At 40.9% G+C, this 23,593-nt stretch overlaps 1 protein-coding gene across 1 annotated transcript in view; it reads right to left on the reverse strand.

Annotated features, from left to right (window-relative positions):
* Nucleotides 1–206: 206 nt before the first annotated feature.
* LOC114800707 (chemokine-like protein TAFA-2) overlaps nucleotides 207–23,593 on the reverse strand; it is a 61,641-nt gene continuing 38,254 nt past the window's right edge. Inside the window, exons 2-5 of the mRNA XM_028998410.1 lie at nucleotides 23,013–23,125; nucleotides 8,342–8,494; nucleotides 7,498–7,622; nucleotides 207–890 (exon numbers count right to left, since the gene is read on the reverse strand). Coding sequence (XP_028854243.1) covers nucleotides 879–890; nucleotides 7,498–7,622; nucleotides 8,342–8,494; nucleotides 23,013–23,124 — 402 coding nt within the window. The 5' untranslated portion in view covers nucleotide 23,125 and the 3' untranslated portion in view covers nucleotides 207–878. The remainder of the gene's footprint in view (nucleotides 891–7,497; nucleotides 7,623–8,341; nucleotides 8,495–23,012; nucleotides 23,126–23,593) is intronic.

The following is a 23,593-nucleotide window of genomic DNA, read 5'->3' on the forward strand; positions in this document are numbered from 1 at the left end:
CCAACATTGTATGCATCTGAACATTATATTGACAGGATGCATGTGACAATAAATACCACAGAAATGAAAATAATGTGTTAATAAATGTGAAACATGAAGCTGCAATAACCTTCATTATAGAGAGGAATAAAACCCACCATTTTAAAAATGGGATTTGAGGTCTGAAACCCCTACCCGTTAAGCAAGTAAATGAATAAATAGAGATATAGTCCATTGAGGTACTTTTTATTGGAGATAATACTGACACTTATTCAATAGTGGTCACCAGGGTCTTAAAAACATATATTGTCTGAAAACTGTTGCAGCACAGCGATCTCCTTTTTCTTTGGATCTGTGAACCATTGTAACTCTAAATTCACAATCCAGAACCCTGTCAGTCTGTTCCTGACCTTGCTGGCCCATGCCATGTCCAGTTTCCTGAAGCTACAACACCATCCCTAAAATCACAAACTCTATTTTCAAGTCAAAAAAATCCTCGAATAAAGAAAAAAAAGAGTTCAGGATGGATGTAAATGCTTAAGATCTGTGCAGATCTGGGACACATATTTCTGAAGTCACCATACATCTTGAGTATCTTTTACTTTGCTTAAAAAATTTTAAGTTCAGTTCTTATGGTTCTCATGTAAATACAGTATCTTACATGTCCTTCTGGTCCAATGCTGAAAAAAACCTGCACGAATGGGGGTTTGGTGGGCAAACTGAAAATAAAGCACAGGGGTCTTCTTTTGTATGTGTATGTGGTCTTCGTTAATAAGCACGTCGGTGTTCCTTTTAGAGTTCTGGTAGGTCCATTCCCTACATCCACAAATAAGTCCTCTTGTCGTAATTTCCTAATCTCTTGCCATGAAATCTATGAAGTCCATTGTTCTCATCTGAGATTACTGTGTGACCTGGGGGAACAAGAAGGAACACTTTTAGTACACTTACTGTCCTGATCATTGATAAATATGTTCCTTTATAAACATGGTTGTCATTTGAAAAGCATACAAAATGAGTTGTTAGCATTAACCCATGTTTTGTTAGGAAAAATCTGTACCAAGTTCAAGCTTTATTGTTTTGAATGATATTGTCATGTCATATCAAAAGATGATATTTATTAGTGCCAAATTATCATGTTGAAACATTCTGTAAGACAAAAGATCAGTTGGTTGTAAGTGTTGTTGTGTTTTATGTTAGATGATGTAGTAGTCACAAAAAACTGTGTTTTAAAAAAGCAACGTAAATAATCATACTTGGGTCTGTCGCTTACAATTTTGAATCCTTTTTTTGCATTTTATTTCATGATAATTGATGTAATTGACTTATTAACTTATATATTCTTAACCATTTGTCCTGGTACTCAGGGTCATGGCTGCTTAAGCGCAACCCAGGACACTGGGTGCAGGGTAGGGTGAGATGCCAGCCCTCCACAGGGCACACACACACACACACACACACACACACACCATTCACTCACACCTATAATCAAATTTTTAGGCCCCAATCTAACTAGTATTCATATCTTTGAATGCCAGGAGGAAACCAGATGTTCCCTAACACAGGGAGAACATGAAAAGAAGGTGAAATCCTCACAACCCTGGAGATGGGAAGCCACATTGCTTACTGCCATACCACTGCTCGGGCCCTTTATATAGGTTTAATGTTTTTGAATGTACAATAACTGAAAAGATACAGAATTGTATAGTTTTTGCTTGGTGCTCATCAAGTAGAGTGGATTCCACATGTTTGCACAACATAAGCTTCAAATTAAGGTCACTTCATTGCTCCAGATGGGAGGAAATGGTATTGGATAGGGATGCCTCAAGCAGCCATGTTGAGCATTACAGCAGAAATACTGGTCTGTCGGCACGCAATTGCAAAACACAACGCTGACATTAAATACCGTAGCGCAGGTTCTCACATATACTTCAGGCACACAAACAGTCCTGACTGATCTGTTTGTCATGCAAGAGTGATAAGTTCAAATGACAGTCAGGAATAATGAGACTAACGTGATTACCTAAGTGGTGACCTACAAATATTGCAACCATAACCAGAAATTTGTATTTGTTTTGAGTCTCACGCTATGTCATGACTTCCTCTGATCCCATTAAGACGTATTTTCACCCACACAGCACACTGGCATCCGTTAGTGTCATTCAACACCAACTGTCATGAGCTCAGCCACACTCACCATAAATAGCTCTTAAGTGTGAACGAGAGCGGACGGAAGTGTGGCTGCAGCTGCGGAGAGTTGCTGCCTCGCAGCACAAATGCCTGTAAACACCACGTGCCCCGGGGAGGGACGACGGTTGCAGCTGAGCCCGGTGGCCGTTTTCAGACGCCAAACGCGCTGATTGGGACAGTCCTTCACCTTCGCTACGCTCTTCGATAACAGGTGGCCAGAGGACACCGAGGTGAGGGGGTCTTCCAGTCCAGTCCAGTCCCCATCTCCCTGGAGTGCTTTCCGTAGAAAACAGATGCAGCTGGAGATGACATGCGGCTCATTACGGCGCTGGATTATATGATGCCGCCTCAGTCCAGCAGCGCATTACGCATTCTGCAATGTGACCCAGTGGGACACGTACATGCTTTATGGAATTCAAATTTATTATAAAAGGAAATACTCAGAGCAAAACGAAATAAGCACAATGCCTCATTATTACAGCACTTTCACAGGTACAGTGGCACAGCCCTACTGGCTGAGGGCAATGCTTGGAATATTGATCACTCCAATAACATCATTTCAAACATAACTGTGTGTTATGTACCTTCAGAAAAATGTCAAAACATAAGTGAAGTGAAATTGAAGTGATTGTCATTGTGAAACACTGCAGCACAGCACACGAAATGTGTCCTCTGCTTTTAACCCTTGGTGGGCAGAGGGCAGCCATGACAGGCGACTGGGGAGCAGCGTGTGGGGACGGTGCTTTGCTCAGTGGCACCTTGGCGGTTACGGTTAATATATTACGGGTTCCTTAGCCGCTAGGCCACCACTGCCCTGAATAAATTAATGCACCATCTCTTCCTGACTACTGATTGGCTAAACCACAAATCATTAATTATGTTATTTTCATACTGTCACAATATATATAATTTTGATACTGCTTCACTTTACCTAGCATTTTGATTGACTGTATTGAACTTCTGATGCATCAAACCTTAAATCACACAGTTAGCGAACTATTAAAGGATTCATTGTTTTCCATAGTTAGGCCTTTACAGATTTAAAACCACCAGTGATAAGTGACATAATAATAATAATTAATAAAGGATAAAACACCGACCCAACACACATCCACAAATGCATACTACCTCGTCAGGTAACTTTTCTTCATTCTGTATTATTTAGGAACATCTTAGACTAGATAAAAAAAACTGCAATGCAGACCGTGGTATTTATTACCATATGCATCATTCTAGGTACATCTGCTTTATCAGATCGTATTAATAGCCTGATTTTGAGTCCCCTTGCTGTCATCTGTTATCGGCTTCACTTTCTAATTCCTGTCTCCTTTTAGTTTTGGCCACCTGCCTGAATGTAAGCACCATGCTCTGTCTCTGCCTCTCTCTCCACCGACTGAATTAAATATTCCACGAAAATTGTTTGCTGTGTCTGGCCTTCATCGATCAGCGATTAAATGCCTTCATCCGCAGCAACACAATAAACAGACATTTCACCCCCAGTGCCAGTGCTCCACAGCGGTTGAGCACATATTAAAAACCTGCCCCAGCAGGTGTCATGCAGTTCCTTCCTCTTGTCCCAGCCAATATCAGTCAATCAGGAAACCCGTGCACCGTGCCGCAGAGTCCGTTTGAAAAGGCACATGTAAATGTCGTTCCTGTGCACCATTCCTGATCTTTTGATATTGAAATGTCTCAGTGGTTTTCCGCTTTACTCCGCTGATGGATAGGAAGTGAAAAGAGTTTGACTCTGTTGACATTAGCAATGGAGTTACATGATAATGAGTGAAATAGCTTCAGCCCCCACTAGTTTCAGTCACCTTCACCTCATTAAAGCAGTTGGTGGACAGAATCTTCTCCAGGACCTGTAGTATAATGTACGAGGAATATTGCCTCATAGGCAGAGCACTTAAGAGACAATGGGACTTAAGTTTAAGTTGCACCGCCCTAAGTGCAAATGTCATATGTCTAAGGCAAGAGAATGTTGGTGATATATACCAGCACACAAAGACACCATGTATGAGAAAGAATGAGCAAAGTTTGCAAAGAAATGTCCAGAAATGTCCGCAAAGTCATTTTTGTTTTGGTCTGTGGCCTAGGGCGGCATCATGGGCATCAGCAAATGAAATTTTCTTGTATTATAATTTTTTTTTTGTGTGCCGATTTTGTGGAACCACCTTTACAGAGACATTCATCAGGCATCTGGAGAGGAAGCACCATGAAAAAGATGTTGACTAGCTCTGCATTTCTTGTTATCAAACTATGAGGAAAAACTCCTAAACCTCACATAGAATGTCATGTATGCATGCATAGTGCAGTCATTTGATCGGGGGAGATATTTAGCTCACTACTATGGAGACCCTTAGTTACCATGAAATACAAAAAATGATCCTGTGTGCACAAGTTGAAAGTGAAAGTGAAGTGATTGTCCTTGTGAAATACTGAAATGTGCCCTCTGCTTTTAACCCATCACCCTTGTGAGCAGTGGGCAGCCATGAAGGGCGCCCAGGGAGCAGTGTGTGGGGACGTTGCCTTGCTCAGTGGCACCTCAGAGGCACCTTTGCTCTTAGGAATATAACAATTCTCTGTACCACAGTCTATGGGCACAAGTGTATGACCGTTATTTAATATTTCTAAAGCTGACCCCTGAGAATACATGATTCTAACTTTTTATTTGCCATTTTCTCTGCACTTTCTCTGTGAACATCCATCTACAACAATGCATTTCCCCCAGGACCTTGTACTTGTTCCTGGATGAAGTCCATAACATGACCTAAGTCTGTGTAGTCAGCTGAGCATGTTATCTTTCACTATGCACAGAAAATGAGACCGGCTGATTAGAATTCAGTGTCTATGTGAAATAGCACCAATAATATAATTGTAAGACATTCCAAAATGAAAATAAAACTTGTTAGCTGAGTCCTCTCCATAATGAGGTGTGTATCGCTTTAGAGATAGAGAGTTTTTAGTGATGTAAATGAATTTAGAGTAAATTATTTTAAATATCTTGTACGCAGTTCATGGTACTCAGGGTATCTGTCTCCTTTTGTTAGGTCTGTAGATCAGTGAACCAGCACTCTCTTACTAATTTGACAAATTCACCAGTGTGCTGTTACTTTGACAAATTCACTAGAAGAAAATGTATTTAAGAGTGTCAGTGAACATTTGAGAGCCAAATGTCCATTGTCTTCAATTTATAGCTACCCAAGGTCTCTGTTCCTGGTCTTAAGAGACTTAATATGAACTTCTTACTGGTACGTCCCATCTCTTTCCCTTGACAAGGTCTGATAAAATGGTTATAGGAGAGGATTGCTGAGAATATTATTTTCCATCAGGCCTTGTAACTGACAAATCTGGGAGATTTTAAATGAAAGACATATGGACAATATAAGTAAAAAGACAATATGAATTAGAATTTTAACGAGCAATGACACTTTACAGCGACGGCATTTTTCTCAAATTTTGATGTCGATGCCGATTCTAGCCAAGTCTGTTTTTGGTCTAGGTCTTGGTCTTGACCAGCCTTGGTCTCGGTTTCGCCTTAGTGTGTCTCGGCCTTGGTCTTAGTACCCTCAGGTCTTGGCAGTGTCTTGACATTGGTAGCCTCTGGTCTCAGCAACGTCTTGATCTCGGTTTGGATGGTCTTGTCTACAACACTAGCGTCCACTCTTTATTATTAAATGCACTCAAGAACATATTTTGCTGCATGAAACCCAACAGTTAAAAATCTATGCATGCATCTATGTGGTGAAATTAATATAGAAATATATATTTTTTACTGATGCTGTGCAGTTGGGAGGTTGTGGTAGATCTTATTCTATTTGCTGGAGCACTTCAACAAACTGGAGCACTTCAACAAACATCAAATGAAAAAGAAACGTACGGCATTACGCACCATTAACCGGCTTAATTTAAGCTAGCCCCCGTCCCCCAGCGTGAGGTAATTGACTCTCACTGCCCACCTCCTGCCTTTTTTCACTCAGAAAATACCTGCATGACTTGTATTTAAAAATAACTGTGCATAGCAATTTCTCTTTATGTATACCATCTAATGGAGCATTCAAAATGCGATCATATGACACAATTTTCGATAATTTTTAAAAAATGTGACCATGCCAGTCACAGTCCAAAATTTTCCAAAGAAAAAAATTTTCCAGGCCAAATTTTCTTGAGAATTTCTTTTTGGGATTAGTGATTTTAGTTTGAGGTGTGGACTGACTGGGGCCCACAAGCCCCCCAAATCAAAAGGGCCAAGTTGAGTAGGGTCCCACCTCGGGGGCCCCCCACTCCTGTCAGACTGTGTGCGGGAGCATGAATTATTAAGTGGGGTAAAATAAAAAGGCCTGCCTCGTGCAGCCCTTCCGCACCATGAATAATGGAGGAGGCAGCTCAAGTACAGGCGTTTGGTGAGTCAAACACCACAGTGATGGATGGCTCTGGGCCCAGTGTGTCAGCTTTCCCTTCCCCGCGGAGGGGCGGAGAGGACGGAGCACTTCAGAAACCAAAAAAAGGTGGGGAAAAAATCAGGGGCACGAAGCGGGGGGCACCACCTTTACTGAACTCACCTAGATTTGCACATCTAGCCGGTGCTCTGAGCTGGTAGGGCTCTTGCTTGTGTATGTAGAGCAACTCTTGATTTGTTCAACCTTTTTTTCAAATCTGAAGTTTTTGCCATTTCCTCCAAAAACAAGGCAATAAAATGCAAATGTGAGGCACACTCTTCATTGAATGTGTTCCACAAAATGTGTTCAACCCATCCATCTTTTACAATCTGCCACATAAAAAGTTTTTTAAAGATATTTATTTGGAGACTCAGACCAAGAACTTTTCTGTCAGACATATTACTGCTGTACATTTTCCCCCGATGCCACTGGTCAGTAAAACATACTCATCACAGGTTGATGGTCCTTCTCTCAGAACTTTTACCGTGGTTATTTTTAGGTTCTTACATAAAATTATACTGCATATGCTTACTTTGTTATTATAAAATAAAATTATATCACCAAGTGCTCTTAGGATTGTTAACTTTATTCTACTCAACATTTTATCAAAATATTGAATTCTGGAGTGCTCTGGTTCTGTGTTCGGGGCCAGAGTCTTGTGTTCGGTGTCCATATCCCTAAATTTCTGATTGTGTTTAGCTGTTGTGCTTAGTATAAATCTATCCTGGTTGCACCATGTCCAAACCTGTTATTATGAATCTGCTGTGTCCTGCCATTATTGTCTATGTGTTGTCCAGTAAATCCCACCCTGCCATGCACCAATCTATGACACATTCACTCCTGATTAGTCAAGGTTACCTTGTGTTGCCAGGTAACATGAGCAGGCTCTCACCTTGGTTGTCTTGACTTTGTTCCCTGTGCTGCAGCTCCATCCTTTGAGATCTGGCAAGACTTTGCACTCCTCCCCATCCATGCATGGCTGCATTTGGCACCACCACTTCTGAGCAACGATAGATGCTGCAACATAAATAATATGTTGCCAGAGATTTCGTTATAATGGATTCATTATGAGACACACAATAGGACCCCCTTACACACATCAATTAATCCAATTTAAAGTAAATCTTATTTTTGTATTTTTTCATATGACAGAAAAACTGTGGTCTTTAATCCACATCTAACAGCAGGCCGAAATTAAACATCAGAGGAAAAGTTGCAAAAACAAGGTCAGGGGTGGCCAAGAGCAGAGGCACAGCCCAGTAGAAGTCTTTTCTATGTGGCGTACGTGTTGTGAGGTGGGAAGGGCGGGGTGTCAGAGAGGTATTACGGAACAGAAAATAAGAGAAGCATCAAGTGTGCCCTGTTAAAAGAGCCCCTGTTGACATGTTATTAAAGGACCTGAACAGCTCACAGCAGCGAGACAGCCAGGCACTCAACAGGCCCATTACCGGACGCTAAGATGCACAGCTCTTTTCTGAATTGTGACAAACGGGTTGACGGGGTGAGATTAAAACACGCCCACAAAAGGCGCAAGGACAGATTAAATGGGCTCGTTGCATAACGCACAGGAAATCAATACTGTCACCCTGACACCCCTACTTCATCATGTCTCGAAATAAAATGAATTACTAGCAAATTTGGAATAAACAGCAAAAGCGGAGTTTTGCACTATTTGGTATGCAGGGTTTCCTGTGGTTCTCATCATTCAGAAGGGACATGGGAACATCAGCTAGTACCGTCCACGCAAGATGGCGCAGCTCTCGTCGTCCCGGCGACTTGTCCAGGGAAGCAGGAGCACTTGACAGTCTGTGAGCGCTCCTCGATCTTGTTCTTGTTGCAGCAGCGGTGGGCTGCAATGACTTCACAGGTTCCTGCCTTCACGTGTTGCACTGCAAAGACAGACAAGGACTTTTAGAACATCCAGCCACATTAAAGCAGGCTGCACATTCTTTTGTTTTTTCATCAAGACAAGTGGCAAGTTAAAGGGCAAACCAACACACACACACACACACACACAGAAGAGGCCAAAAGTTTAGACACACCTTCTCATTCAATGTGTGTCTAACATAACTCCACATGTGTTCATTCATAGTTTTGATGCCTTCAGTGAGAATCTACCAATGTAAATGGTCATGACAATAAAGAAAACACATTGAATGAGAAGGCATGTCCAAACATTTGGCCTGTACTGTATATTTTTATGGCAATATTTTTAAAGTAAGTAGTAAGTAATATTTTGTGTTAAAGGAATCTAACTGTCCTGTGGTGGTGATCAAAAGTAGTTGTCAAAAGTGTTATTTGTAATTTGCATGGAATTTATCTTTTATTCCCATAATAAATTATTTACCGCAGCCAAACATAGCATTAAATGAGCAAATGTTAACATTGATCTTATAACATTAATCAATGTAGAGAAACTTGTGCACAGAGATTGGTCATAGTCAGAGTTTACAAAATGTCACCTATGCCCATTTGCTTGTCACGGTCATAGAAAAGTACCAGAAAGCTCCACTCCTTTATTGGATTTTTTTCTCATCATTTCATTTGTATGTATAAACTGGGCACATCATCCAACACTCAGCTCTTTACAGATCCCTTGAGTTCCATCTCATTCCTTTTAATGAACAGTGCAAAAATTATATTCCCTATAGACAACATTACAAAAATGTTCAACATTGTGATCCATAAAAATGCTTTGGATAATGAGGTTGAAGTGAAATCATGGCTTTTATGCTTTTGTGATGAATTCCGGAAGCTGTTTAATACCAACTGTAACACCCAGAACATTTTAATACAATAATTCCCCACTTGCTGCAGCAAATCCATTGACCAGATATAAATTTAATTATAATAATGGATTATTTAACATTCATTTATACCCTAAACATAAAGCTAATGTATGAAAACTATGGACAATATGCTGCAAAATAGAGATGAAAAAACTCAAATAATTAAAATTATCAATTAAGGGCCACACGAGCACAAACATCTATTTCACCATTTGTTCTCATTTCTTCTATTCCGCAAAGGCAGAATGAAACATTTGTTAGTCTTTTAAAGGCTATGAATACAGCCTTTTAAATTTTAAAAGAGAGATGGGGCAAACGTTCACAGAGTTTCAGTGTTTCTTTCAGATCAGCCATAATTACGCCGGTAAAGATTTTCAATTTAGGACTTCAGCTGAAAAAAATTGATTGAAATCGGGCCTCCATATTCCCATTAGAGGCCAATCTGAAAATCTCATCAGCAACATTAAAAACATTTTGCCCGGAATCAATAAAGAGCCATTCACATTCCAACAAAAGGCCAGTCAACAACTGGCGGTTGGGCGCTTGAAAGCAAACACAAGGGGAGCAGGTGAAAGTGCTCACCCTTGACGTGATTATCGTTCAGCTCCCAGCTCTCTCTACAAAGTTGATTCACAGTTTTAAAAACTCTCATTGAATATTCAAAACACTTTCTTCCCTTTGAAACCAAAAGCCGCAGACAGGAGATGCAGAGAATGAAGGAAAGGAGGCTTTTTTGATATCGAGGCCTTTTTGATCTTGTAAACAAATATTTTTTTTTTACATATAAGAGGGAAGTATGGTAATACGTGTATTACCAAATTGTATGGTAATACAATTTTTGTGTTTTTCATTATATTATGATTTAATAATAACAATTACATGTACTTACACCCTTGGGGTTAAAAAGTAATATATTTTTATACTAGATTCATATGAGCATAAATTTAAAAAAAGCGTCTACAAATGTTTTATAGAGAATAACAATCATTCATAGTTTCATTGGAGGTAATATTCTAAATACAATATATAATAATTGTTGGTTTTAGCAGATGGGTCTTAATTTCAAATGTAAATGTACACCCTAAAGCCTAAACTTTACATCGCATTTGTGGCTGTTTGTTTGAAGGAATGAGAGTGAGACCTGCACTTATTGCTGTATGTCCAGGCTTGCCAGAATTCCTTTAAATTCCCATCCCAAATATTTTATTTGAATTCACTGCCTTTTTGGTGCATTCTGCACATTGTCAAATCTCCTGTTTTGGCACCAAGTAACCCTGATCTTGATGCTTTATTAAGATTCAGGATGAACCGCAAAGAACTGTACGACCTGCTGATTAAACCTCAAGCCCACATCATTCACCAAGGTCACTGGCAGCCAGGCCAGAGCCTGGAAGAAGAAAAGGATGTTAGAGGACAGGTCAAGGCAGCCGTGGATGCCAGCCAGTGACTTCCCACATCAAAGGCCTGTCCTAAGCTCTGCCTCTGCTGTGCATGCCCAGAGGTGCGTTGGGCAGGGAAAGTTGAAAGCTCTGTGCCATATGGACGAGCGGAGGACAGCTCTTCAAAGACACTGTGCTAATGGGCCCTATAGAGTCCATACAATGCAGATAATGCTGCCCTAGAGTTCCATTAATGGCAAAATACAGGCTTCAAGAGCGAGTGTTTGGAATATGTGTGTGGCAGAACCTGTGATCGATGTCCTTCACTTAAACTGTTTAGGATTGTCATCAGCCATAGCTGTGGTGGCTGCCTCAGCAGAGGGAAAAACATGCGGGCAGTGCTAACGCTAATGGGGACTGGCACAGTGTCCGAACCCCTGGAAGATCAATTCCACTTAGATATAGGTCTCCACTCTACCGCAACATTCATCAATTCCTGATTGGCAGAGAAGGTTGCAGGAAACTATTATGAGATGCAAGTTACTGCACCGCTAACACTCCAACAGTATAATGTTTACAAGTGTTTTATTCTAACAAAGCATTTCAGAATCACAGTATCATATTACATGCAATTCTGTGACTTCTCGCCAAAAATACTTAACGTTATTGGATGCAGTTGAAAGTTTAATTAAAAGAAAGGCCAGCAGGTCAAGCATTAGCATGCAGGAGTGAAATGAAGCAAAGTAGAGCGGAAATGGACTCACATGGTGCATTTCAGCACTCTGTAGCTCCCTGCGTAGCACACTGAACACAGGAATCAGCCTTATTAAGTAAAATTCCAAACCATAGGGAGTAAAAAACGCTCAGTTCAAAGAGAACTGTGAACTGTGTGGGGAATATGTAAACGGCGGTTCATGTTGGTGGAAGCAGATAAGGAAAATTACCCATGAGGCGATGTGACTTGCTTGAGCTAAATGCTAAAAAAAGGGAGCTTGTAAAGGAGTTCACATATTTTTGTGATCAATGTTGCGCTATTAAAAAAGTTTAAAATAATACTTTTGTTTATTGAAATGAAAAGTAATTCACATTAATTCGATAATAGTCTACACATTAAACCAATTCAAATACTCATGCTGGCTGCTGATGTACTAGCTATACAGGCAAAATGATGCACTGTTCACAAATGTTTAAAAAAAAACATTTTTTCAACTAACTTATTTAGTTGAGTAACTACTTGGGACACATGTGACTGTGTATTCCTTGGTGCTGGTCCCAAGCCTGGGTAAATGGGGACGGTCTGCGTGGACAACCAGAGTGGTTGGTGAGCTGTGGTGACACCTAACGGAGGCAACAACTCATTTAAACTGTTATGGTGCTCAATGAACAGATATTGCTGTTTGCCATTATGAAACTGCATTATAAGTAAAAACACAAAAATAATTAATGGAAATAATAAACTCCAGGTTATCTCAAAAAAGGTTATTTCACTTGCAACTGGACTTGTTATGGATCTTTGACAACGTTTCGCTGGAATGGAAGGGAGTCTGAGAAAGCCCTCTGGAATTGTAGGGGGTGAAACGCCAAGGATCCATAACAAGTCCAGCTGCCAGTGAAATAAGCTTTTTTGAGATAACCATGTGACCTGGATGACTGGGAACCTTCACAGATTGGGTGACGGGGGTAACACCTGAACATGCTCCGCCCAATTTGTAGATGTTAAAAGGACCCCCTGCCAGGATGCTTCATCCCAGCTTCCTTCATTAGGTTCAGGTGTTTCATAACACCCTAATAATGAGTGTGGCTGTTTATATGCGGGGTGGGTTGGAATGAAAACGTCCTGGCAGGTGGTCCTTCTGGAGCACTGTGCTTCTGTAGATCCTACTGGGTGGAAAGTAAAGATTCTTATCTTTTTGTTCCCTTGGCCATCACTCATATGCCCACCTTTTAATAAAAATAAATAACTCTCAGGAAACCATCAAGTGTTTTTTTTTTTTTTTTTTTGGACATTCTTTACACTTGTCAAAACGCATTAGCATCTCTGCGACTCTGCTTGGGCCCTAATTAATTCATGTTGATGGGCTGAAACATCTAACAGCCACAGTGTGACATTTTCTGCAAGGGTATAAGAAGATATTAAAAATAAAACAGACCGCAGGCTGCTGTAAGTGATGAACAAGAAGCATTTGTAGTAATTTTCAACATTTTTGTCATAGTGTTGCTTTAATCCCCATTTCTTTGAGGTGCTGTTTTGTATAAACAGTTTGCCATCACATAATTCAGGTTCAAGTGAGCTTTATTGTCATTTCAGGTACATACATGTACATACAACTTTTCTCTGGAATCAGGTGCTACATTGAACATTTAAACAAAGTTATGTACTGAAGTGCACATGTGTGACATCGATAAACCGAGCTACATAAAGTGCAAACATGGAACACAGGCAGCGCAAGAATAACATTTAAACAAACGAAACAAGTAGATGACAAGACAGACGGTGCTAAACTGTGAAATGGATAATGAAGGTGCAAAGTAAAAATACTCCAAATACTGCTGTGCAATTTGGAATAATGCAGTAACAAATAATAATATAAAAGAGGTATTGTGTGAGTGTCAGGCTCTGTATAGGCTCTGACACATATATAAACATAACTGATGTGCAAAAGGTGGGTTAGATGACAAAAATACTTTAAGCCTATACAATGCCTAACCTGCAAATGGAATAAGAAAAAGCAGAATGGCACAAACTGCATCAAGAAATTCGGAAATATTAATTAAGTAAATTACAATTAAGTATAAAATTGTCTGATAAACAGCCAGAAAAACAAGCTGACTGTAATTATTCTCAGTGAAAACCAGAGAGGTGGAGCAAAAGGCGTTGATCAACCATACTTTTCTCCAACCAGCATAGTTTTCAGAAATATCAACAACTACCACTATCTACTCACTCACGCACTATTCTTAACTGCTTAGTCCTACTCAGGGTCACAGTTGTGTTGAATCCATCCTAAAACACTCAGGATGCAGGGCAGGCCGTCAGCCCATTATAAGCCACACACGGACACCATTTACTCACACACTTCAAAGTCACACATTTGCCTAGTGTGCATGTATTTGGACGGTGAGAGGAAACTGGAGAACCTGGAGGAGACCCACAGGGGGAGCATGCACACTCCTCACAAACATTATTAGAATGGACAGGATTACAACTCATCAAATACAGGCAGCAAACATATCTGACCGTTTTTATTTAAAAAAGTACTATTGCTTACAAGTAGGCATAACTTTAAAAACAAACTTGATAAATGTATAATGTATTGCAATGATTAAGCTATGGATTAGTTATATGGACAATATGGGTAACATAATATAGATTACTGATAAATTGATCATTTTTTTCAGCTGCTTACATATAAAATTAATGTTGCGGCTATGTCAACATAACCATATAAATGCATTTTATCTTCCTGCATTTACTGCACACTGGTACCGCAACCAACCTGTAGATGCTGCAGGCGCTATATTGTGTTCCAAAATGAAAATGTTCCCCTGGGTGGACACATACAGTGAATCATAAATACAATGCCTGCTTGCTGTCAACCAGTGTTAAGTAACTAAGTAATTGATACATAATGCATCCTTGTATATGACAGTGTTTTCTGGCAGAGGAAAGTGGAACGATGGTAAGCTGTAATTCACAGCAGAAGAGGGTCACAGAGCAGCCAGAGATCAGAGAGAGCTTCTGCCTGGGCAAACCGGCCGCTGACAGAGGGCATCAGTCTCAGACATCCAGCCGACCACGGGAGTGCAGACACGCCGACAAAAGTGAGCGAGGCTAGGAATCTCATTAAAACAGCATGACAGCACTCCCAAATTTAGAACAGGACAAGAACGTTCTGCAGCCAATGTCAATATGTTCTGTGCAGAAGTGGGACGATGTTAATAGAAAAAAAAGTCTAAAGACCCCGAAAGGACATCAAGAGTAGGCATGTGTATAAGTACTGACAAATATACTGTGAAAATTGGATATTTAACCAAGGCTTATACAAGGGTTTACTCTGAACCTCTATCTACATAAAACTCTTCAAATTCCAAGCATTCCAGGAGTCCATTTAGGAAATCAGTTCCATTTTCTTTGTGTAATTTGGTGATCAACTTCACTTTCCTGAGCCTGCCTTAACACTCATTACTCACAGAGACAGCAGGGACTTGGGGGGAAAAAGCATTTTATGAGAAAAGCGCAAGAGTGGCAACCCAATTACCATAGCATCACCATGGCAATTTACAGCAAGTCACTTATGAAATTGTTATGAACTGATAGGGAACCTGGCCATCTGCGCCTCCACAAAATTGAGATCAAACAAGCAGGTTTTGACAGGGCCAGTAAAACCAATCAGAGAGCTGGAGATAGTTTTAAGAAGTCCAAATGAACGCATGTCAGAACAGACACATCAACCAGACCGTCTCACTATGGACTAAAAAGAAAAACCAGTGAGCTATCAACTGGTTTAACCTATGCCAAGGGAACAGAAGTGTGAGCATTACTGCACCATCTATCCCAATTTCCTTCCAATGATGGAATTCTGGAATAACATCCAGGATCAGGAGCCGATCCTTTTTAATAATCCAATCCGATATCATTAATGATCTTGTGCCATGTGACTTTTCCATTTAATCAGCATTTTGATTGCAGGCCGGTGCTCAGTCATTGTTCATCAATGTGGCAACTACCCGGCCCACCTCAACTCTCCCCATCTTTCCTCAACCCTGCTTCCCTCTTTGTTGTGTTTGTCATGCAAACATCAACCTCTGTGGGGGTTGCAGTGTATGCTGAACGCGCTCACAGAGTAAGTGGTGGAGACTCACCCACCACTTTACGTCAACTTGCGATTTGGATCCAAGTCTCCTCCGACATTCTCTCTTTCATCACATCAGACCACAGCCCCTTGACACCTTGCAGGTTAAGCTAAGCACAGCCACTTTAATATTCATCCAACATAAGGATGTAATAAAAAAGGGAAATCAAACAAAACAGACACATTACACTACATGGACGATGAATACGTCTACCTAATCACCCAGTTGTGTCACAATGGGATTCAAGCGGAGCACTAGCAGACAGGATGTTACAGGTGGGTGAGGCCGTCAGTGTGTTGGGGACGGTGGGGTGACGTCTCTTGTAGTACAGGAGAGAAGGAGAATGCATCGGAGAGTATGGGGGGGACATAGGGAATTTCAGGTTTTGCGCCGTCAGAGGGTATGGACAGGCCAGTGGTGGACACCCAGACCTGGTCTCCTGGGTGAAACACCAGGGTCGGCCGGTGGCAGCGATCTGCTTGACGTTGCATGGGCCCAATGGACGAGGTTCCAGGTGTTGCAAAGTAGGCGGATCCTCAGGTTAACTGCAGTGACTTAACCCTCCTCCATGTCAGCTGGGAACCAGGTTGGCTGTTGGCCCATGGAGGGTTCAGAAGGAGACAGCCCCATTACAGAGGACACATGCTGGTTACGAGCCAGTAGTGGAGGTGGGCAGACCTGGAGGTGGGATGGGCAGAGCAGTATTATCGGAGGTACTTCTCCACTTCCTTGTTGATATGCTCAGTCTGGCTACTGGACTTAAGAGTGGTATTTTACCATGAGGTTGACGGTTGTGACGGTTCTGTAGTAGACATGGGAGGACAGTGCAGACGTGTATAATATGGGTTTCTGGGTCTGGAGAGTAGATCAGGATGTCGTCTAGGTAGACAGATGAAACGGTTGAGCAGATCCCTCAGTACGTCATTGACCGCCAGTTTCTTAAATTAAGCTTCTTTAATTCGGACATTGACCTTGGGTATGTTTACTTTTGGCTTAGGTGACCCCCTTGGTCTCCCTTGCCCCCTGTAGGCCTGGTGGTGGAATGTCAACCGTGATCAATATTTATACAACAGTGGTGTAAAAACAACATGTTGTATGCCTCATTGTATTCACTGAGGCAGAAGGTCTTATTTACCTTCAAGAACATTTGGTCTATGCCTTCAAACTGAGTTATTTTTATGTTATTGAAATCAGGTCTTTATGTTTCATATTTTTTTCTAGAATACATATCAACATTCACAAGTTTGGTGTGAATGTTGATTTGACGGCATCATGAATTTTGTTGATCATTGCAACATTTTACTGTTCCTTTGTCCTCAACCAAGCTTTGCCCAGGAGAACGTTCACTTACATGGAGGGAAACAGATTACAGGGCTTGACAGCTTCTCAGCATATGGGGTCTGGCGAGCAGATGAAGTCTTTGTCAGCACTATTCATCTTCCTGCCATAACGTTCATGGGCTACTATTGACTGATCAAATCATTTCCCTTAAGAATTTATACAGCCTTGTAATGGCCTGTCTGAGTTATTAAATTCAGAAACACTGATAAAAAAAAAAAAAGTGTGATCATTTGAGTCTCACGTGGTCACTAGACAAATTAGAAACACTCTTGGAGAAGCACTGAGTGGCTCTGGACCCACAGTGTAAGTGGACTAGAAATAATGAGTGCAGTAGAGTCACTGGTTCTGCATGGTTTGACTCCATTGTAAGATCAAAAGCAGATAAAAGTGACAGAGTAGGTCAGAGACAAGCGCCAGCCCGCTTTTCTTACTTTTGTCTTCTCTCTAGGGCCTTAGCTCCACTCAAATCAAACAAAAAGGAGGCCGGGGTCTTGGATGCTGACTGCTCCATTACATAAAGACCAGATATTAAAGGCAACTGGGTTCATTGTCCCATTTTCTCACTTTGCACAGTGGGCCAATGCAGTCTGGTCAAGTGTCTGCAAATAGCTGCCATCTGCAAACTGAAAGTAATGTTGTTCGTCTTAAACAGGCTCCACTAATGCTCCTCATAGCTGAGCGTCAGGACGGATGTCACACAATGTGTCACAACATCACCAGGGACTGGGAATCAGTGACTCCTTCATCTGCACCCTCGACACACACATTACACTTTAAATTAAAATGTCACAAATGGATTTTCCACATTCAGGACAGAAAAGACAGAAATAGGCCTTCGCATCAGCCCTAGACAAAGATGCCTCCCCCTGAAAGATTTTCAGGGAGAGGCGACTCAGGATTGTCTAGCACAACCCATCGAGAGAGAACGTGAATGTGATCCAAAAACCTTAATCATCTTAGTTGCGCCAACTGACTCGGACTCAAGAGTCATTAAGCTCTGAGAAGTGAACCTGATCTCATGATTAATTCAGTGTGGGCTCTCTTCAGATCAAATGATTTCCTAATTCATCATTTAACCTTCAGCGATTTTCCACTGGTCAGTTTGGGTCACTTCACAAGAATCTTGTTCCCACCCAATTATCTTTACTTTCAATTCATTTTATTACTGTCGACTTAAAGGTCATTAATGTCATTAGTAATAGTAATATTGCAAGTAATGGTGGTTTTGATGGATTGAGAAAAATGATTGCTATCATGATAAAATGAAGATCATAATGTTTACGGGGCAGTGGTGGCCTAGCGGTTAAGGAAGCGGCCCTGTAATCAGAAGGTTGCCGGTTCGAATCTCGATCCGCCAAGGTGCCACTGAGGTGCCACTGAGCAAAGCACCATCCCCACACACTGCTCCCCGGGCGCCGGTCATGGCTGCCCACTGCTCACTCAGGGTGATGGGTTAAATGCAGAGGACAAATTTCACTGTGTGCACCGTGTGCTGTGCTGCTGTGTATCACATGTGACAATCACTTCACTTTATTATTATTTATTTATTTACCTTTATATTAAAACCTTAAAGTAACTATTAAGCTACTGCTAAATTTAAATATTGGTATGTTGCTACTGACATTCACATCCTCTACCATTTCTCATCTGTTACTACATAAAAAATATCACATAATTTTTTTTTTTAATTTTAACCCCCAATCTGTGAACACATGAGTAATTGTAGATACATACACTAAATATCTTGTTGAATGGGGCCGTCTATGGGAGTAAACGCATCAATAGAGCCACCATCATGGAATGGGGTAGAGCTCCTATTAAATGAATGAACGTCTATCAGGCCCAAACTGTTCAAGGACCGTAAACTGGCAAATTTGATAAGCAATTTTTTTTGTCTTGGTTCATTTCAAATTTCAGATATGACAGAGCCACAAATAAATTGATAGAGAAAAGGGTTTGAAAATTAAGCATAATTTGGCTGTTCATTTTAGGTTCATAATTAGATCTGCATATAGGTATTTTTTCATCTGCATGTAGGTTTTTTTTTTTCAAAATAAACTTAAAACTACACTCCTACTGCATGCAGAAGAGGCCAGCAATGTTAGCTGACAATGTCAGTAACCAATCTTCATGAGAAGATCTTCATCTTCCACTCATACAAGGAAAAACATTTTTTAATATTTAATATGAAATATGAATATCCATTATTCTGGGAAGACAGATGCTCTGGTCTGTAATATGATTAACGTTATTAGCGAACACAAAAGTTTGTAACATACAAGATGCTAGAATATTCTTACTTATGAAATATTATGCTTTGATCCTTCGTTATTACAGCTGTACACGGTGCAAAAGTCCAACATCTTCACTCGTACCATCAGGGAAGCATGGTTGAATGAGCTTGGAACCCCGTCAAAATATGTCAGCACTATTGATGCATGCTGAGAGGTTAAATACGTGTATATATCTATGCTGAGACATGCTTTTATTTATATTGTTAATTATATTATATTGAATACATAATTTTTTAGGTATTTTTAGCCAGTGCTGCTGATTTATAAACCACACTAATGCTTTTCTAATTATTGTACTGCAAAGGCTTTCTAAATAGCTAGGTTAGGCCAGGGTCATCACCCAAACACAAATACTGGCCCACTGTCAGCACTTCTTTGCTAATTACATCCATCAAAGAACATTAGTTACACCCCCCCAACTCAAACCAAAACCTGACGCTCCTTTGAGTTGAAGGAAGGCAGAGAAGAAGAATGAATTAACCTCCACTCTGTAATTAGCGTTGGGGAAGAGACGGAAGAGTTATGGAGTTTTGAAAGAGCTGCAGCGCAGCAGGATTTGATAAATGGTGGAAGCAGCCATCATGCCTGACGTTCGAACATCTGGACACAGCTTAACCCCCAGATTCTGTTTCCCTAATGCAAAGTCATGGACAAAATCATAAGTGGAACAATGAGAACCAAGATGAAGCTTAAATTGTCGGGAATTTCCTGGAAAATTGGGATCAAATAGGGACATTTGGATTCTGGAAAAATGATGTGATTGACATTGAATTACTTGAAATTGGAATCAGGGATGGCCCTGCTCTATAGCCACAAGCCGTGTCCATGGCATCTGCAACTTATCATCCACCTCCAAATGCCAAATGTAATGCAGCCACATCCAATGTCTCATACATTTCTGCTTGTCCCAAAGGAAGCTGCTCTCTGGGAAATGTCACAGTCCCAGTGACGCGATTTCTTCCTGTGCTGTACAGAAGGTTGTACCTGCATATGCAAGATTCTTCAACAGACCATGATTCTTCAACAAACAGCTAAAGTACTGATGTCGGTTGCTTGGGATAACTTCATAAAACACATTTTTCTAATCAGTGTTAACTGACAACCCTTACACACCCTACTTTTGCATTATGCATGGTTTTGCTCTCTGGATTCCTGATAATAATTCACAGGTCCAGCTGTCACAATGCGTGACACCCCTCTTTTTTCCCCTGCCTTGGTTATAGGCATCTCGGGAGCATGCATATTACCAGTGCTTTAATTCAACCACGGCAATGGCGGAACCAGTGAATGTGACATTAGTGCTCATTTCCCATGTCTTATTTATTGCATGTGAAAATGTGGCCCTCTGAGGAATATATCAAAGAGAAATGGTGCGATTTCAAGAGATATTTTCCAAATAGATGCAATATTACATGCCATTGGAAACCTGCACCTGAGCACTTGCTGATGCTAATTGGTTAGCATGTGCCTTCAAGCGGGAGAACAGCGAGAAATATCGCAGCCATGAAAAACACATTGCCTGCGTTGATTGGACTATGTGCTGGCCATGCCTTATGATGGAGGGCTCATGTCGCTGCGTTCTGCAGGTCATAAACTCTGTTACATATTTAAGTGCGTCGCAGCTCAGCATGTTGCTCGCAGATTGTGGTGCTATCGGTGAGATTTATTAAGCGGTACAGTGACACATCGAAACTCATAGCTCATTAAACACTGAATTCTAATAAGATGCTCTCCATGTTTACCTTCAACCCTAAGGTTCACCTGTTAATCATACGATGTGAATCACAGCGCTTAGCAGCACAGGTCCGGTAAAGCATTTCTGCACCTGGTTTTCTCTTTTGGGTGTGTCAATGCATATGATGTGCTATGTGATGTAAATCGTTCATATTCATATCTAAATCATAGTGTGAGTGACTCAAGACCAGATCCTTCTAAGAATGCATTTTGTCAAAAGTGAAGCAAGGCTGTCACAATTTGAATTCACCTTCAAATACAAATACTGAATAAAAAAGGAAAAAATGCTCACATAGGGGTTAACCCTACGTTCTCCTTCCTTTTAAAGCTTCAGCAAAAAAAAAATACTAGTTACTATATATATATATATATATATGTGTGTGTGTGTGTGTGTGTGTGTGTGTATGTATATATATATGTATATATATATATGTGTGTGTGTGTGTGTGTGTGTGTATATATATATATATATATATTTTTTTTTTTTTTTAATTAAGTAGTATATACTGGTATGGATACATGTTGTGACATTCGCCTTTGGTCCATATAATAAGGCCTGTATGGTCATTTTTAGTGTACACATCAGAATAGTGAGGAAGTCCTGGGATCATAGAGAATGGAGGAAAATGGAGGAGAAAGAAATGAGAAGCTAAAGTAGGGTGCTACATGGCTGTTAATAATTCCTACTAATAATTCCTAATAATTTGATGTTTCAGATTTAATTGTAGTCCTTTCAGGTTTGTCTATTTATTTTTATATGCCAGAAGACATGCACTATACCAAGCATGCACTATGGCTTACACAGATCTAGAAATATGTCTCTTATGAGTTCGTTAATCATTTTTCAGTGCATTTTGTTTTATTATACAAGTATTTCCAATTGTGTTCTTCCGTGCATAATTCTTGTAGATTTAAATCACCATCTGCGCCTTCTGTGATTGCTTTACCTTGCCCAGCTCTATACTATACACAATACAGCCATTCCCATGTTTTATTGTTTAAGGTTGTTTTAGCGAGAAGCAAAACCGCCATGACATTCTTCCTCTCCCGATCTCACAAATAGCTAACGACTCCTGGCAGCACTGCACTATCGTGAAGCTTATGGCGAGGACTCGCCTTGCCCTAGCGAAATTCCCTGTGTCAATAAGCACAGGGCTAAAGAGGCTTGTTTATAGGGCGCACCTTGGCTTGACCTCTGTGGCTGCAGGGACTAACTATGTGATTACTTCAGTGCTAACCTTGCCTTTGCTGAGCTGGCGCTGGCGAGCAGCTCCTTCCCCAAGGCTGAGTGATTGCTCGTTCCCAATGTAATCAATCTCACTCCACAGTGGTGCGACTGCACATACACCTCCACTGGGAAAAAACAGGACCTCCAAACATGTTGCTATCTGTGTCACTTTGACTGTAAAGCCAAGCAGTTTTATTTGGACCCCTCCTCCTTCTGCTCCCCTTTGGCTCAAATGCTGAGATTATTAATTGCAGTTGCCATTTTGCTTCATCCTCTTTCAAATCCTTGAGAGTGCTGGAGGGTGCATGCGGGAACCTGCTTACAAATATGGCCCACTGAGTTTGTGCATCATATTCCTTCTTTTGTTTGGATTATAGCCTGGGGTTTAGCTTCTCCAAAGTATAATTCTTGTTATGCAAAGCTATCCCTCCAGTGTACCATCAGTGTTTTTTCAGACTTATCCTCTAAAGAACATACTCATTATTTCAATGTGCATTCACAGCTTCCACCTATTGCCTTGGGACCAGTGTCTCTACATCACCCAGATATCTCTGAAGGCTTGAGTCCACCAGTGGTGGCGGTACTGCATTTTTTTTTTTCACCTAAAAAAATAAAATAACACACTGAAATTGCCCAGGTACCCAGTTGGTAAAATATCCACAAAAGGCAGCTGCCAAAGACAAATAGTCAGAAACATCTGCTGCGTTTTTTAAAAAAATTAAATTGAAGCAGCGCATATGCTCATTGCTTACTTTGATTTTGGCGAGCCAGGTGGATGGGGAACCTACCTATGTGACTCCGGGAGGATAAGGCGAGGGTGAGCTGTCCCCAGAGAGGCACCAGGCAGACAGCTACGAGCAGCACTCTTCTGCACACGCACCGCAGCTCCCTCTCCCGCATTCTGGAATACAGAACACACACAGTCAGTGGTGTTGATATGGTCCATGTACCCAAGATTCAGAGAGCCAGGAGCCAGGATCTCTCACGTGCAGTCAGGAGTCGGTCAGAACACATTCCGTTCTTGCGTTAAGGACAGGCTTTTGGTAAAAAAAGAAAAACGGCAACTTCAACCGATGGCTGAAGCACCAATCATGTTCCAGGGGAAATTTGGCCTGAAGCAAACAGATTAGAAGAACATCAAGAATTCACACCAACTAGCTCAACTCCCAAATGCATTAAACCGAGCTCAACAAGCTCCTTATTAACCGTGACCAATGACCTCAGACACTGTGCCATGTGACGCAAACCATTCTGTGACAAGCAAGTCTGCTGAAGGAAGAGAGTAGAGAAGATTCTGGAAAACATGGTTGCCAAAAAACATGCTTAGTATTTTTGTAGCAGGTGAAATTGAAGAATGTTTGATGAATAG

This window comes from Denticeps clupeoides, chromosome 12, assembly GCF_900700375.1.
Source record: "Denticeps clupeoides chromosome 12, fDenClu1.1, whole genome shotgun sequence".
In the NCBI taxonomy this organism is placed as follows: Eukaryota; Metazoa; Chordata; class Actinopteri; order Clupeiformes; family Denticipitidae; genus Denticeps; species Denticeps clupeoides.